General features: G+C 36.3%; 2 protein-coding genes across 3 annotated transcripts; one reads left to right on the top strand and one right to left on the bottom strand.

The window, feature by feature from the left end:
* LOC108984402 (probable phospholipid hydroperoxide glutathione peroxidase) lies at positions 1-2640 on the top strand. The gene is made up of 6 exons (XM_035694029.1): positions 1-347; positions 1010-1086; positions 1339-1400; positions 1646-1764; positions 2003-2170; positions 2308-2640. The coding sequence occupies exons 1-6, from the start codon at positions 300-302 to the stop codon at positions 2341-2343; spliced, it is 510 nt and encodes a 169-aa protein (XP_035549922.1). The 5' UTR covers positions 1-299; the 3' UTR covers positions 2344-2640.
* Positions 2641-3472: 832 nt separating this feature from the next.
* Positions 3473-9107, bottom strand: LOC108984404 (AT-hook motif nuclear-localized protein 5-like). 2 transcript variants are annotated; one of them, XM_035694011.1, is made up of 6 exons: positions 8597-9043; positions 7939-8479; positions 7028-7095; positions 6087-6218; positions 4089-4247; positions 3473-3880 (listed from the first exon to the last, which is right to left on the bottom strand). In XM_035694011.1, exons 2-6 carry the CDS (start codon positions 8375-8377, stop codon positions 3659-3661), a joined length of 1020 nt encoding a protein of 339 aa, XP_035549904.1. In that variant the 5' UTR covers positions 8378-8479; positions 8597-9043; the 3' UTR covers positions 3473-3658. The 2 variants fall into 2 exon arrangements, with proteins under 2 accessions (XP_035549904.1, XP_035549903.1); XM_035694010.1 differs by having other exon boundaries at positions 7939-9107.
* Between the last annotated feature and the right edge of the window lie 2836 nt (positions 9108-11943).

Raw genomic sequence — 11943 nt, 5'->3', positions numbered from 1 at the left:
ATATACTCTGTATCTGTAGTTCTGTACCCTTTGTGAATTGCATCGTTATCTACTGCCTCCCATGCAGCCGAAGTTGACTCAGCAAAGCCACGAGTCGCTTTCTCTTCCTTAAAAATAAAATATTGGGACCCGTTTTCTTGTCCTTCTTCCCCGTTTTCTTGTCCTTCGTCTCGGTAAAGGGAATCTCATCAAATTCCAAGCAAACCCGTTTGTTTCACTTGTTTCGCCTATTCTTTGGTCCCCCGCAAGTCCATAAAGGGTTCTCCAGATTGTGTTCTGTAATTTGCGAGATTCGAGCAATGGCTAGCCAATCCCAGAGCAACTCGCTCCACGACTTCACCGTCAAGGTTAGTTTGTCGGGATATGTTTTCCTTAGTCAACTTCGGGTATGCTTTTCTTGTTTCTGTGGGTTTTCCTTTCGGTGGATTTTAATATGGGCCTATGATATTTTGTTCGGTAGGAAATGGGTTCGGTTCTATCTGTGAATCGAGTAATAAGCTAATTGAGTAATGAGAAATTAATGGGATTCATACTTTCATAGTGAAATTCGGTTCGTGCCTTACTGCCAAAGTGATCGTGTGTTTGGATGCTGAGAAAACGAAGGAAGAGAATAATCGTAGGAGTGGAAACTTCACCTGAACAGAACTATAAAGTTGTGATTTTAGTTAGGACATTCTTTGGTCAGCAGTAATTAAACTACCAAAATCTATACCTGACTGAATGGAGCCACCCATGGTCCCTAGGACCATTGGATCCATGTTGGGGGTTCAAACCTCCCCAACTACCAGGGATTATGTCCCTAAAAAAGCTTGGCCAAAAAAAAAAGAAGGAAAGAAAGATATCTTATCGCTGTATCTTTAAGTCAGGAGCCCAGTCGTCCTAAGGAGCACTCAAGCTTTTCTTTGGGTGAATTATCTCTTTGAGATCAGTTTGTGTCTTTTATGTCCATATTATCCATCTTCATAAATTTGAACCAGTTCTCCATCTCAGTTAGCTTTCGTGCTTGCAGGATGTTAAGGGAAACGACGTTGATCTCAGCCAGTATAAAGGGAAGGTCCTCTTGATCGTCAATGTTGCATCCAAATGGTATGCCACAGCTTCTGATATTTTCTTTTTCTTTTTAAATTGCTTCTGTCTCTGTCATTTTCAGTGCGTAAAGGTTCTCTTGATTTGCATTGGATGATAATATTCCGATTTGAAAAAGAAAGTCAGCCAATATTTGAATTATGCTTGAGCTAGGGACATTGATAAAGAATGATTGTGGCTCTATCCGCTGCACCCCCTTACTGTTTAGCCACAACACTTGATCTATAGTTTTAATGTTCATTTTTTATGCAGCGGCTTGACTAATTCTAACTACAATGAGCTGAGTCAGTTGTATGGGAAATACAAAGATCAAGGTTTGCCCATTTTTCATCTATATTCTCATATGTTTTGATTTGTTCTATTTATTGGTCAGATTATTTATTTGAAGTTTTTTTTTAGTGGAATCATATTACACCCATGCTTTTTTTTGTGTATAAGATTTTATTACCGTTACACGGGAAGTATACAAGAGATCCACCTAACTAGAAAGAGGAAAAATGCTAGAAACTCATGAAAGGTAGAAATAGAAATTCATGTACTTGCTTCTACCTTGGTTAAGGATTGGAGATTTTGGCATTCCCCTGCAATCAGTTTGGAGCTCAGGAGCCAGGGAACAATGAGCAAATCTTAGAGTTTGCTTGCACTCGCTTTAAGGCTGAGTATCCTATATTTGATAAGGTAAGGACCTGCAATTCCATGTTTTCCTACTTATAATCGCTCACAGAGCGATATGCACACAGGCACTTGTCTTAGCCGGAAGTTTCATAATATGTATATACCACAGTTTAAATCTAAATCTTACCATAATTAGCAACTACAATTCTTTGAACTCTTAAAGCATTTGAAGCAATTTACATGAATCATTCTCGTCTCTGTCTATTCCTGTAAGATGATATGGTGCTCTTACTTGTTTTAGATTGAAGTGAATGGTGCGAATGCTGCTCCAGTGTACAAGTTCTTGAAGGCAGGCAAATGGGGAATATTTGGGGATGATATCCAATGGAACTTTGCCAAGTTTCTGGTTGACAAAGATGGGCAAGCTGTTCATCGTTATTATCCCACAACTTCTCCTCTTAGCCTTGAGGTAAAATCCAGTTTCACCATTAATGATCCCGCTATTCTCAGAGTACAGTTCGCTTATTTTGCTCCTTTACAACAACAGATCATCGTTTAATTAGTTAAAAGTTTATGTAATTCTTCTAACTTTGAACATTACTGCAGCTTGACATCAAGAAAATGTTGGGAGTGGATGAATAGTGATGTGGCTTGAGCATATGGGCATAGGAACTTTTTAGCTTTTCTTTCATACCTCGTCATCCGGCATTGTTGGATCTGAGAGATGAGGTGGTGTATGTGCACCTGTGTATATTTCAATAATGTCATTGTATGACTCATACTGTGAAGAAGTTGCATGCCCCTCAAAAAACAGAAAAATAGATCATTTAGTTATTAACAAATCCAAGTTTGAACCATTTGTAGAGGATCCTAATTCAGTTAAATTATCAAACAATCCTCTTTAAGTTTTGAATCAGAGTCCTACTCGATCCTTTACAAGGCTATACTTCTTATTGCTATCATGCTCTTTCTACGCATTGCAGTCACATCTCCAAAGGTTGTTAGGTGCTGAATAAGCAATTATTTCAAAAGTGAAGAAGTTATTTGCACCCAAATACAGCAATTGTTGAATTTTAGAATCAACACAATTTGATCAATCAAATCTCATAACCATTTGATTTCTTGAATGAGAGATATTTTGGTTAGAAAGAGATTTTACAAAAATAAATTTACAAACTCACATTACTTGATGCAACACGTCAGATTGTAAAATTACTTTTATCATAAAGTAAATTTAATGTATCACATGAAACCACAAAGCAAATTATCCTACTTAAATTTACTTCGTTTATTTTAACCAAAGAATTGCCCGAATATTTTATATAATCATGGATTAGTTTGGTAAAAATAGTCAATTTTGTCTTCTGGCCATTACCCATAGGACTACCATCAATAGTATATGCATCCCAATCCATGAGAAAAGTACCATACAAAATATAACTAGAGGCCATCGGTTAGAGGATTTTTTCCTTGAATTATCCGAATTGTGAAAAACTATTTATCAAGGGCATTTGCACTCTCAAGATTAATCAGGAACAGAACGCTGTTCCTGAACACTTGCCAACAAAAAAAATAACTAACTCGAGAAAACCTTGACTAAGAAAATAACTTGTCCAAATGGTTTCTTTATTGTTTTCCTAGCAGGAAAAAAAAAAAGGGATCCATTCTGCCATCATTTGCCCAGTCATACATGACATTTTGTTGAACCGAATTTCCTCGTAGGACCGTAGGCTTTCCTAGGAGTCCTCACAAAAATTGTAACACCCCTGCAAATATAATCAACTTATCAGTAAGATTGCTTCCCGAGAATCTTGAAATGATGCCTTTGTTACAGAACATGTTAGCACAAACCCGTCACCCTACAGTCCGGCAAACAAGTTACATATTCTCTCAGATTCAGTTCATGTACAACAACACATATATACAAAATTTTCCATGTGTCTGTTGCAACAAATGTTCATCCACGCGTCAAGTCAATACCAGTATGCTGGTTTCGCATTTCAACTGGGCGAGAACTGGGCCACATGCCTGTCCCAGGGGGTGCGTAATTTTGAGTAGGCATGGCACTAGTTGGTGTGGCTAACTTATCGTGACTCTGAGCCTCCGAACCCTGATTGGGATCAGCCACTTGTTTGGTCTTGGTCTTAGAATCGCCATACACAAAACTGCACACTACCACCTGCAACATTTTAGCATGCACATTAGGCCTAATAAACAAATGGACTCCCACCCACCCACCAAACCACCAGGCATTATTTGTACATGCTCTCAAATTTCAGGCCACTCGTACACATCTGTTCCCACACAACACACAAACATGCATGAAAAATGACATCATCATCAGGACTTGAAACATATAATACAAGTCAGGGAAATCCAGAAAATACCTGAACTGGGGTTGCTGCAATAAGCATTGCAACAGCACCACCAATAACAAGACCATCAGGACTGGAAATGGAAACACTTATACCACCTGTCCGATTGCGTGGGCCACCATCTTCAGCAACCAAGTAAGAACCAGACAAGCATAGTATCTGGAAATGGCCCTACAAAAGTGAAAAACAAAACAATTTTTGTGTGTTAAAAAAGTAGATGAAAGAAAAGCGAAAAAGGACAAAAACCTGCTTAACCTATGAGAAGTATCTGCACAGTAGAACGGTCAAATTATTCACCATATCAGTATTGATAACTATCACATTATAGCTCCTCTATACTGAACTCTATAGGCAATGCTGCACAAAACAACTGAACTCGACTAAAATGCTCAGCACATATTACATTGCCTTAACCTTTCTTTGAAAATGGCCTTGCTTAATGCTCAAATTTAAAAGCTGAAGGACATCATTGGGTTGGCACAGTCTAATCCAACCTTAATATGCATGCTATCTTCCTCTCTTTTTCATAAATAGCACCAGTCAGTTCACCATTATGCATATTTGCTTCAGTTCGTGTATTGAAGCTGACACGTTCTGAGTTTCAACAGCACTGACCAGTGTCAACCCCTTCAACTATCAAAAGAGCACCCATTCACGCCTTAACTTTTTACTCACTAAATTAACCCAAGTCCAACACAACTTGTACTGCTCACCATGACCACTGCCATTGAAAACATGTTACTACCCCTCCTCTATTTCTGAGGTTCACTATGCTCATCAAAAGCAGCAATCAAAACCATTGATCCTATTCATTACCAAGAATCAAGATCTCTTGTAACCATCTCTGTGACTTAATAAGAAGTCATGATGTCCAAATGCCTAATTTCATCAGAACTGTAACAAATACCAGTAGAGAAAAACATTTTTGAACTTGAACCCACCACCTTTTTTCCTATTAATAGCAGCACCACTTTAGCATGAGCTGCATATTTCAGAACCACCATTCTGATATAGAAATATTTGGGTGTGTGCGAGCACTTGAAATTTTCTTTTTAGAACACAAAAGGCGTATCCCAAATACACACCAAGTATACAAGGGAAACACCTAATAATAGAGAACAACCATCATGCTTCTATTACCACCCTGGCCCTTGCATAAGGCATCCTCTATTTCACTGTATCACGGTCAACACTACTAAAAAATGCAGACCAAATACTCAATGTTTCTACTCTAAGCATTAAACACTATTTTTTTCATATCAGGAAGTTCATGCATTCAGAGCAAAAACCACAGTTATTTGAAAACTACCATAGTCAAGACCCCCTTTTTTATAAGTAATTGATAAGTTTTATTAATTAAAAACAATAGTCATAGCCCAAATACAAGGGACCCTTATCCTTCCCAAGCAATATGGGATCTCTTTTTTTTTATATGCTCAAGCAATATGGGATCTCATACATCATCTACCCATATCCTTATCGTATGGGGTATCACATAACAGGTTCATATCCTTTAACCAAGCATCCATACAAACTGCTCATATGATATGCGCACAGTAACACCTGAACGTAATTCTCAATTCTTAGCTCAAAATGACTAGTTTGCACTGGACCTATAGCTGCTATAGTAGGTATATAATGAATACACTGCTACTTTTATCTTTCTTCAGTAACAAATAGACATGACTGCTGCGATCTACAGCATTTACACTCTAGATATTCCCATTTTGACAAGAACTATTTCCAAATATCAAGAAAGACAAATTATGAGGGCATGGAACAGTGTGCAATTGGAAATATAATACAAATAAAATATACTGTATATGTGAGCTCTTATATGGCTCTGCACAAAATGCTTTGAACAAAGAAACAGCATTTCTGACAATCTTATCCCAGTCTCCGAACTAAAATCCTACAGATATCATAATGATGGAATACTTAGTTCTGTCAGTGCATGTGTGTGGGGAGAGAGAGAGAGAGAGAGAGAGTCAATAAGTCGAATGCTTCAACCTCATATCTGACACTGACATCAGTGGATGCAGGTTGACGTAGCGTTACTGAAGAAACTGAACCACTGCCTGACAAGATGCACACAGCCCTCGGCCTCTGTTGTGAAAATGATAATATTTTTGCGACAATGTCCTGCAAAGAAAAATACTTATGAAAACAAACTGGCCTGCAAAGAAAAAGATGAGATAATTACCCTAATAATTAAATACCAGATTTAACATGCCTCTGAGAAATAGCTATGGCAAATTTATTTGCCACAAAACCATAGCTTCGACATTATACAAACATTAAACAGGATATGTCTCTGTTTGAGGCAGATCAGTATGCATGCATGCAAATGCATTTGCATTTATACATAACTTTCTTCCTCATCTATACATTCTAAGGTATCCTTAGAAAGGATATGTTAAAAAATATATATGTTCTATTGCCATCTATACGCCTGTGTAATCACCCCATCTCTAATGAAACTATTATGAACAGATCAATACAGCTTTTACGTCACAAAAAATTAAGAATCACATTTTATTAATCATAATATCACCTTCATTCCAGATTATTATATGTAAAAGAAGAACGTTGGAATCTATTACCACCCACAGAGAAACAATATGAATCTCAAACTTCTACCAAGTTATAGAAGGAAATTATTTCAGGGCTAGTAAAACCTTTCCATTCTCATCCATGGAATCATTCCATTTCATTTTTTTTAATCCCAGTCAGTGGTTGAGGATCCATAGTGGACAATGTAATGGGGACAAAGGCAAGGCAAGTATGTTGAGGATATGTATTAAAATTGAATATACCTAATGAACCCAGACAAAGAAAACAGTCTTATGGATGTAAATACCTCAGCCTCCTAAGGTTGTTAGGAAGAAAATTGGAAAACTCGACATTTGTGGCATATTTTAGATGTCTAAGAAATTGTGGACATAACATACCTCCCCAACACCAATGGTGATAACATGTGGTGCAAAAGCCACTCCAGCTGAACTGTTCATCCATTCACCTAGCAAAAAAATAGAACAAAATGAAAAATAATCCACAGACCTCAAAGTACATGCAAAAAGGACATCTAAAAATTATCTATTACAAGTCATGTTTTCAGTTGTATTAAGGAATCCCAAGAAAGGAAGCCTCAAGTCAATTACCTCACTTCCAAAACTTCTAGACAAAGTTTTAGAAAAAATTTCATTTGTTTGTTTTTTTTTTTTTAATATTATTTACAATTTAAATTGAGATTTTCAGGGAAAAAAGAACTGGCACGTGCTAATAAAAATTTTCAAAAATATCTCTTAATCAAACTATCGTAGATACCATGGAATTTTTTTTTTTTTTTTTTTTTATCAATAAAAGATATTATATATATGAATGAAAAAAGGTATAGCCCTTGTACACAGGAAGTATACATAAGTGCTCCTAAATACATTCTAAGATCGATAAATTAAAGACAAGAAATCCTGAATATTGTCCCCATGCAAAGTAGATACCATGGAATTTATTGAAATCAATGACAAATACCGCACTTGTTTCATATACAAAGGTATTCAAGGCAAAACTGCAATAGCCATCACCCCTTAACACCCAACATTTCTTTTCCTCTTCCTTTTTTTTTTTTTTTAAAGGGGACACAGAAAAATCAAATTGGCACATAAAAGAGTATCACTGTGCGGGCAATGCTTTGGCAGTGTAGAAGGTGCATGATAAATAATCATTATCACAATACAAATAATGAAAATCAATTTTTTTCACCACCACGCCGGTACATGATTATAGTAGATCATTTTGGTTCACCTACAGTCAGGATGGTGACAACATATTTAATTTAACATTCAAAAAAAAATAGATATACCAAGAGTGGCTAGTTGCTGCTTTCTCCCACTCCCAGGTGGCCGCCCCCTAGCCCGCTTCTGGGTCAGCGCGTTCGAACCTGGTGTAGTAGGAGAAGCCGACATAGAAGACAGTCGCAGAGAGACTGAGCCATCAGGACCGTATTTCCTGGGCCTCCCTCTCTTCTTCTTTACAGGCTCACCTGAATGAACTCCAGGAGAGACTCCCATGCTAATGCCATGAGTGAAATTGGCATGTGGCCGCTCCACTGAAAATGCCTGTCCAACCGAGCTGCCCCGGATATTGGGCTGAGCGGGAATACCCTGATTCAACACGGCTCTGAACCCAGGTGGTGCTTGTAACACTCCAGACTGCGTTTCAGACACACCACCAACTCCACCTCTATGTATGTAATAAGAAGCTGACCCACTAGACAAGGCCATGGCTTCTCTCCCATCCATGCATTTACTGATTGGTGCGTTAAACACGCTTATATTTTGCTGACTAAAGATTGTGGCTTTAAACCCCTTTGAATCTGAAACCCTTAAATAAACTTGAGATTCCTAAATTACAACCCAGAATAAACGCATAAATAGATATCTCAAAGCAGGGGGCTTTACAAGGGTTTTTCTCCAAATGGTGAAAAGGTTATAAAAACAACATAAATTTTAGAGCTTTACCTTAAAAAGGAACGAAAAATAAGAAAGGGAAACAGAACCCAACCAACCCTAAATCTTCAAATTAGAACCAATTGTAGATTCTAATTTTTTTCCAAATGAGTTTTACAAGGGTTTTTCTTGAAATGGGGAAAGTGTAAGAACCGAGCAAAATTTTCGATCTTTACCCCCAGAAAGCAGAAAGAAAGTGATGGTATAAGCTGAAACGGTTACACCCCAGAAACCAGAAGCAGAACTTATGAAGAAAAAATGTAGGAAAATCAGAAGCTCACAGAGCTACAGGAACTCATACCCAACAAGCTGGCGGGTCCTGGATCATGACTCAACAAGCCAGGAAAATAAAAACCCTAGATATGAAATGAAATATAGGGTTTTGACAGGACAATGCAGGAGGAGGAAAAGAAAAGAGAAAAAGACAAGGAGGGAGAGGTTGGGGGAGGAAAAAAATAATTTTAAATATGAACTTTTGAATTAAAGGGATTTTGTGGGTGTGTTTGTGTCAGTGTGGGAAGTATGACTGTGAAATAGTAGAAGAGTAAACGCCTTTTTTTTCTCTCTCTATTGTATGGAACTATTCAAGTCTTTGGGGGGTGGGGTCCCTATCTCTGACCATAAGAAGGTAAAGAGATTAATGGCATTGGAGAGACAGAGTGGTGGCCTACCAAAAAGTACCGAACTTGCATGTCCTTGTCGGATTGCCATTACTCAGTACAGGTGGCCCAGTCCTCTCTCTCTCTCTCTCTCTCTCTCAAAGAAGCTCTCTTGATGGCACCTCGGCCGGTTTGGGTTTACCGTCACCTCTACGATGTAAACAAAGTCGAACATTGAGCGTTCAAACTTCAAAGTAAAGGGAAGGAAATAAATAAACAAAATCAAAAGTCAAATAAAGAATAGAATTCTGGTCTTTGCAGGATTTCTGGCATTCCAATTGTAACGGCAATTGGACTGCGTTTAAGTATTTTTTATATCAAATCACTCATTTTTTTCAGTGTTATAATAGTAAACAGCAAGTTAGTCCACGTCAAGATCATTTTTTTAAAATTTACGTATAGTTTGTACGTTAATAGAATTAATAATCACAATTTAAAACTTCAAAAGTGATTTTCAATTATTAAAAAATAATAGGAGGTTGTGCTGTGTGCAGTTACAGCACCATCACACCGCCACCCTAAACACTCCAAAGAAACTTGTGGAAAATCGTCCAAGTACCTAAAAAGAACCTATTATTTATCTCTCAAGAGAAATACTTTTATATATAGATGAATTATATAAGATTAAATCTATAAATTAACTTGATTTAATATAATATATTAAATTATAAATTTATTTTTATTATAAAATAAATATAACAGATGAGAAAAAATTACGTTATCTATAAATTTACTTTATATAATTTATTTATGTCTATAACTTCTTTTTAGTTCAAATTCAAATACTTTTGTTTGTATGTTTGGTCCCATAAATGAGATTCAGGCTTCGTTTGGATCACTAATTACTCTCAACTCCTTTCAACTCATCATTACAACTTTTTCAAATTCCAACACAAAATATAATAAACAATTCAACTTTTTCAAATTCTAAAATAATAATAATATTAAAAAATAATATTCTAATAATATTTTATTATCTCAACTCAACTCACTTCAACATCCAAACTCAACCTCAATTTTCGTTGAATCTGAATTTTGTGGTGACCAAAAAGAGTGGAAGTGCACACGCTTACGGAAGAGCTGTAGGGTCAAAAGGGGGGGCTAGCTGAGGGGTTACGCTTCGATGCAGAGTTGATTTCAGATAATTTATAAATAATAATAAAAAATTTATAAATAATAGTGAAGTAATCTCACTTATCAAGCACAGCCGAAGTCTGTGTTTTGGCCAGAAATTCATACAACATTGGCTAAAAAATACATACCAGATAGATAGTAACAGGAAAAAAAATATATATTTAAGCATGGTTATTGACACACTAAACAAATCTGATAGGAAAATCTGTCACATCAATTATCATTATAAAATTAAGTTTTAATTATTATTTTTTTAGAATTGAAATATGTAAGGCAGGTAGGCCAAATATTTATAGGGTATATCCAACCCTAACGGACCCTTTTACCAAAAGTCCTGAATTTCCACTTAATGTAATGATAGGTCTCCAACAAGAAGTAAGCTGTCATGCATACACCACGTTTAATATACGCTAGTAATGGGCACTGTCAAGAACTACAGCCTGCTCTACGATGCTTACATCTCGGATTAGTCTATCTTTCTGACCTCTTTATAGAATCCTAGCATTCTTAATTAAAACCATTCATATTTGTGCTTTAAATGCTAGCTTGTACTAAAAACAGAACATTTCTATTTTCAACCCTAGTAGGCTTGTATAATTTGATTCTTTGGTAATTTTATTTTATTTTTATTTTATTTTTTATAAATTATATTTTATAATGTAAATGACCAGAAAATGTGTCCTCTTCCAATTAATTCATACGTTGGTAAATGCTTGCTTGATTAGGGGGGAAAAAAGGTATACTAGAAACCTGGTTAGCAGCACAAAGTATAAAGTTTCTTTTCCTTCTTTTTAAGTTTTAAGCATCAAGTCTATACGAAAATTTTATACAAAAAACAAATTACATGTAATATATCAAAACCAAGTCAGTTATTGTAAATATAAAAAAAAAATTAACAAAATGAATTTTATAAGTAAAATAAATAAAATTGTAAATATATTAACACTACTCTTTTTCAAATTCAGTTCATTCCTATTTCAATATTGAGTAATTATTTATCAATTTCAGTACACTGCAACCCCAACAAAGAAATCTGGGAAAAATTTAATTTTGAAGGACCTGTGTATCGAATCATGTACTTTGAGATGAGCATAAACATAAAGTTGATATTTCATATATTCTCAACGTACGATAATAGAGTGAGTGCATCGTAAACCACCCGATGATTTTGGCAATGACCTCGTAAGACACACAGAGAGACCCGGCATCTATCTGGAACTCCGAGAACTTATTTCTCGGTTTGAGTGGGTGTCGCGGTGCCCCACCATGCAGCACCTGATCCAACGAAAGAGGCTCCATTTTCAAAGACATCCATCCCCCACAGAGTGGAATTTCTCAAAGCTGCTGCTCCTCCTCGTCACCCGTTTCCAACAATCTTGTTACAGTGAGTTTACTACGTCTCGGAGTAATTCACTTACGTGAATTGTGATGGACAATTTAATGATAGCAAAGGGGAAAGAAGAAAATAATAATTGTGAGAGAAAATTTGAGATGACCACACCATTTAAGATTGGGGTTATGTTCATGGAATAACTTTGAATTTGTGCGAACAGGGGTGGGGTGGGG

The sequence above is a fragment of the Juglans regia genome, chromosome 9 (genome assembly GCF_001411555.2).
Source record: "Juglans regia cultivar Chandler chromosome 9, Walnut 2.0, whole genome shotgun sequence".
In the NCBI taxonomy this organism is placed as follows: domain Eukaryota; kingdom Viridiplantae; phylum Streptophyta; class Magnoliopsida; order Fagales; family Juglandaceae; genus Juglans; species Juglans regia.
The sequence above is the reverse complement of the archived record's forward strand: the minus strand, read 5'-3'. Positions and strand labels throughout refer to the sequence as shown.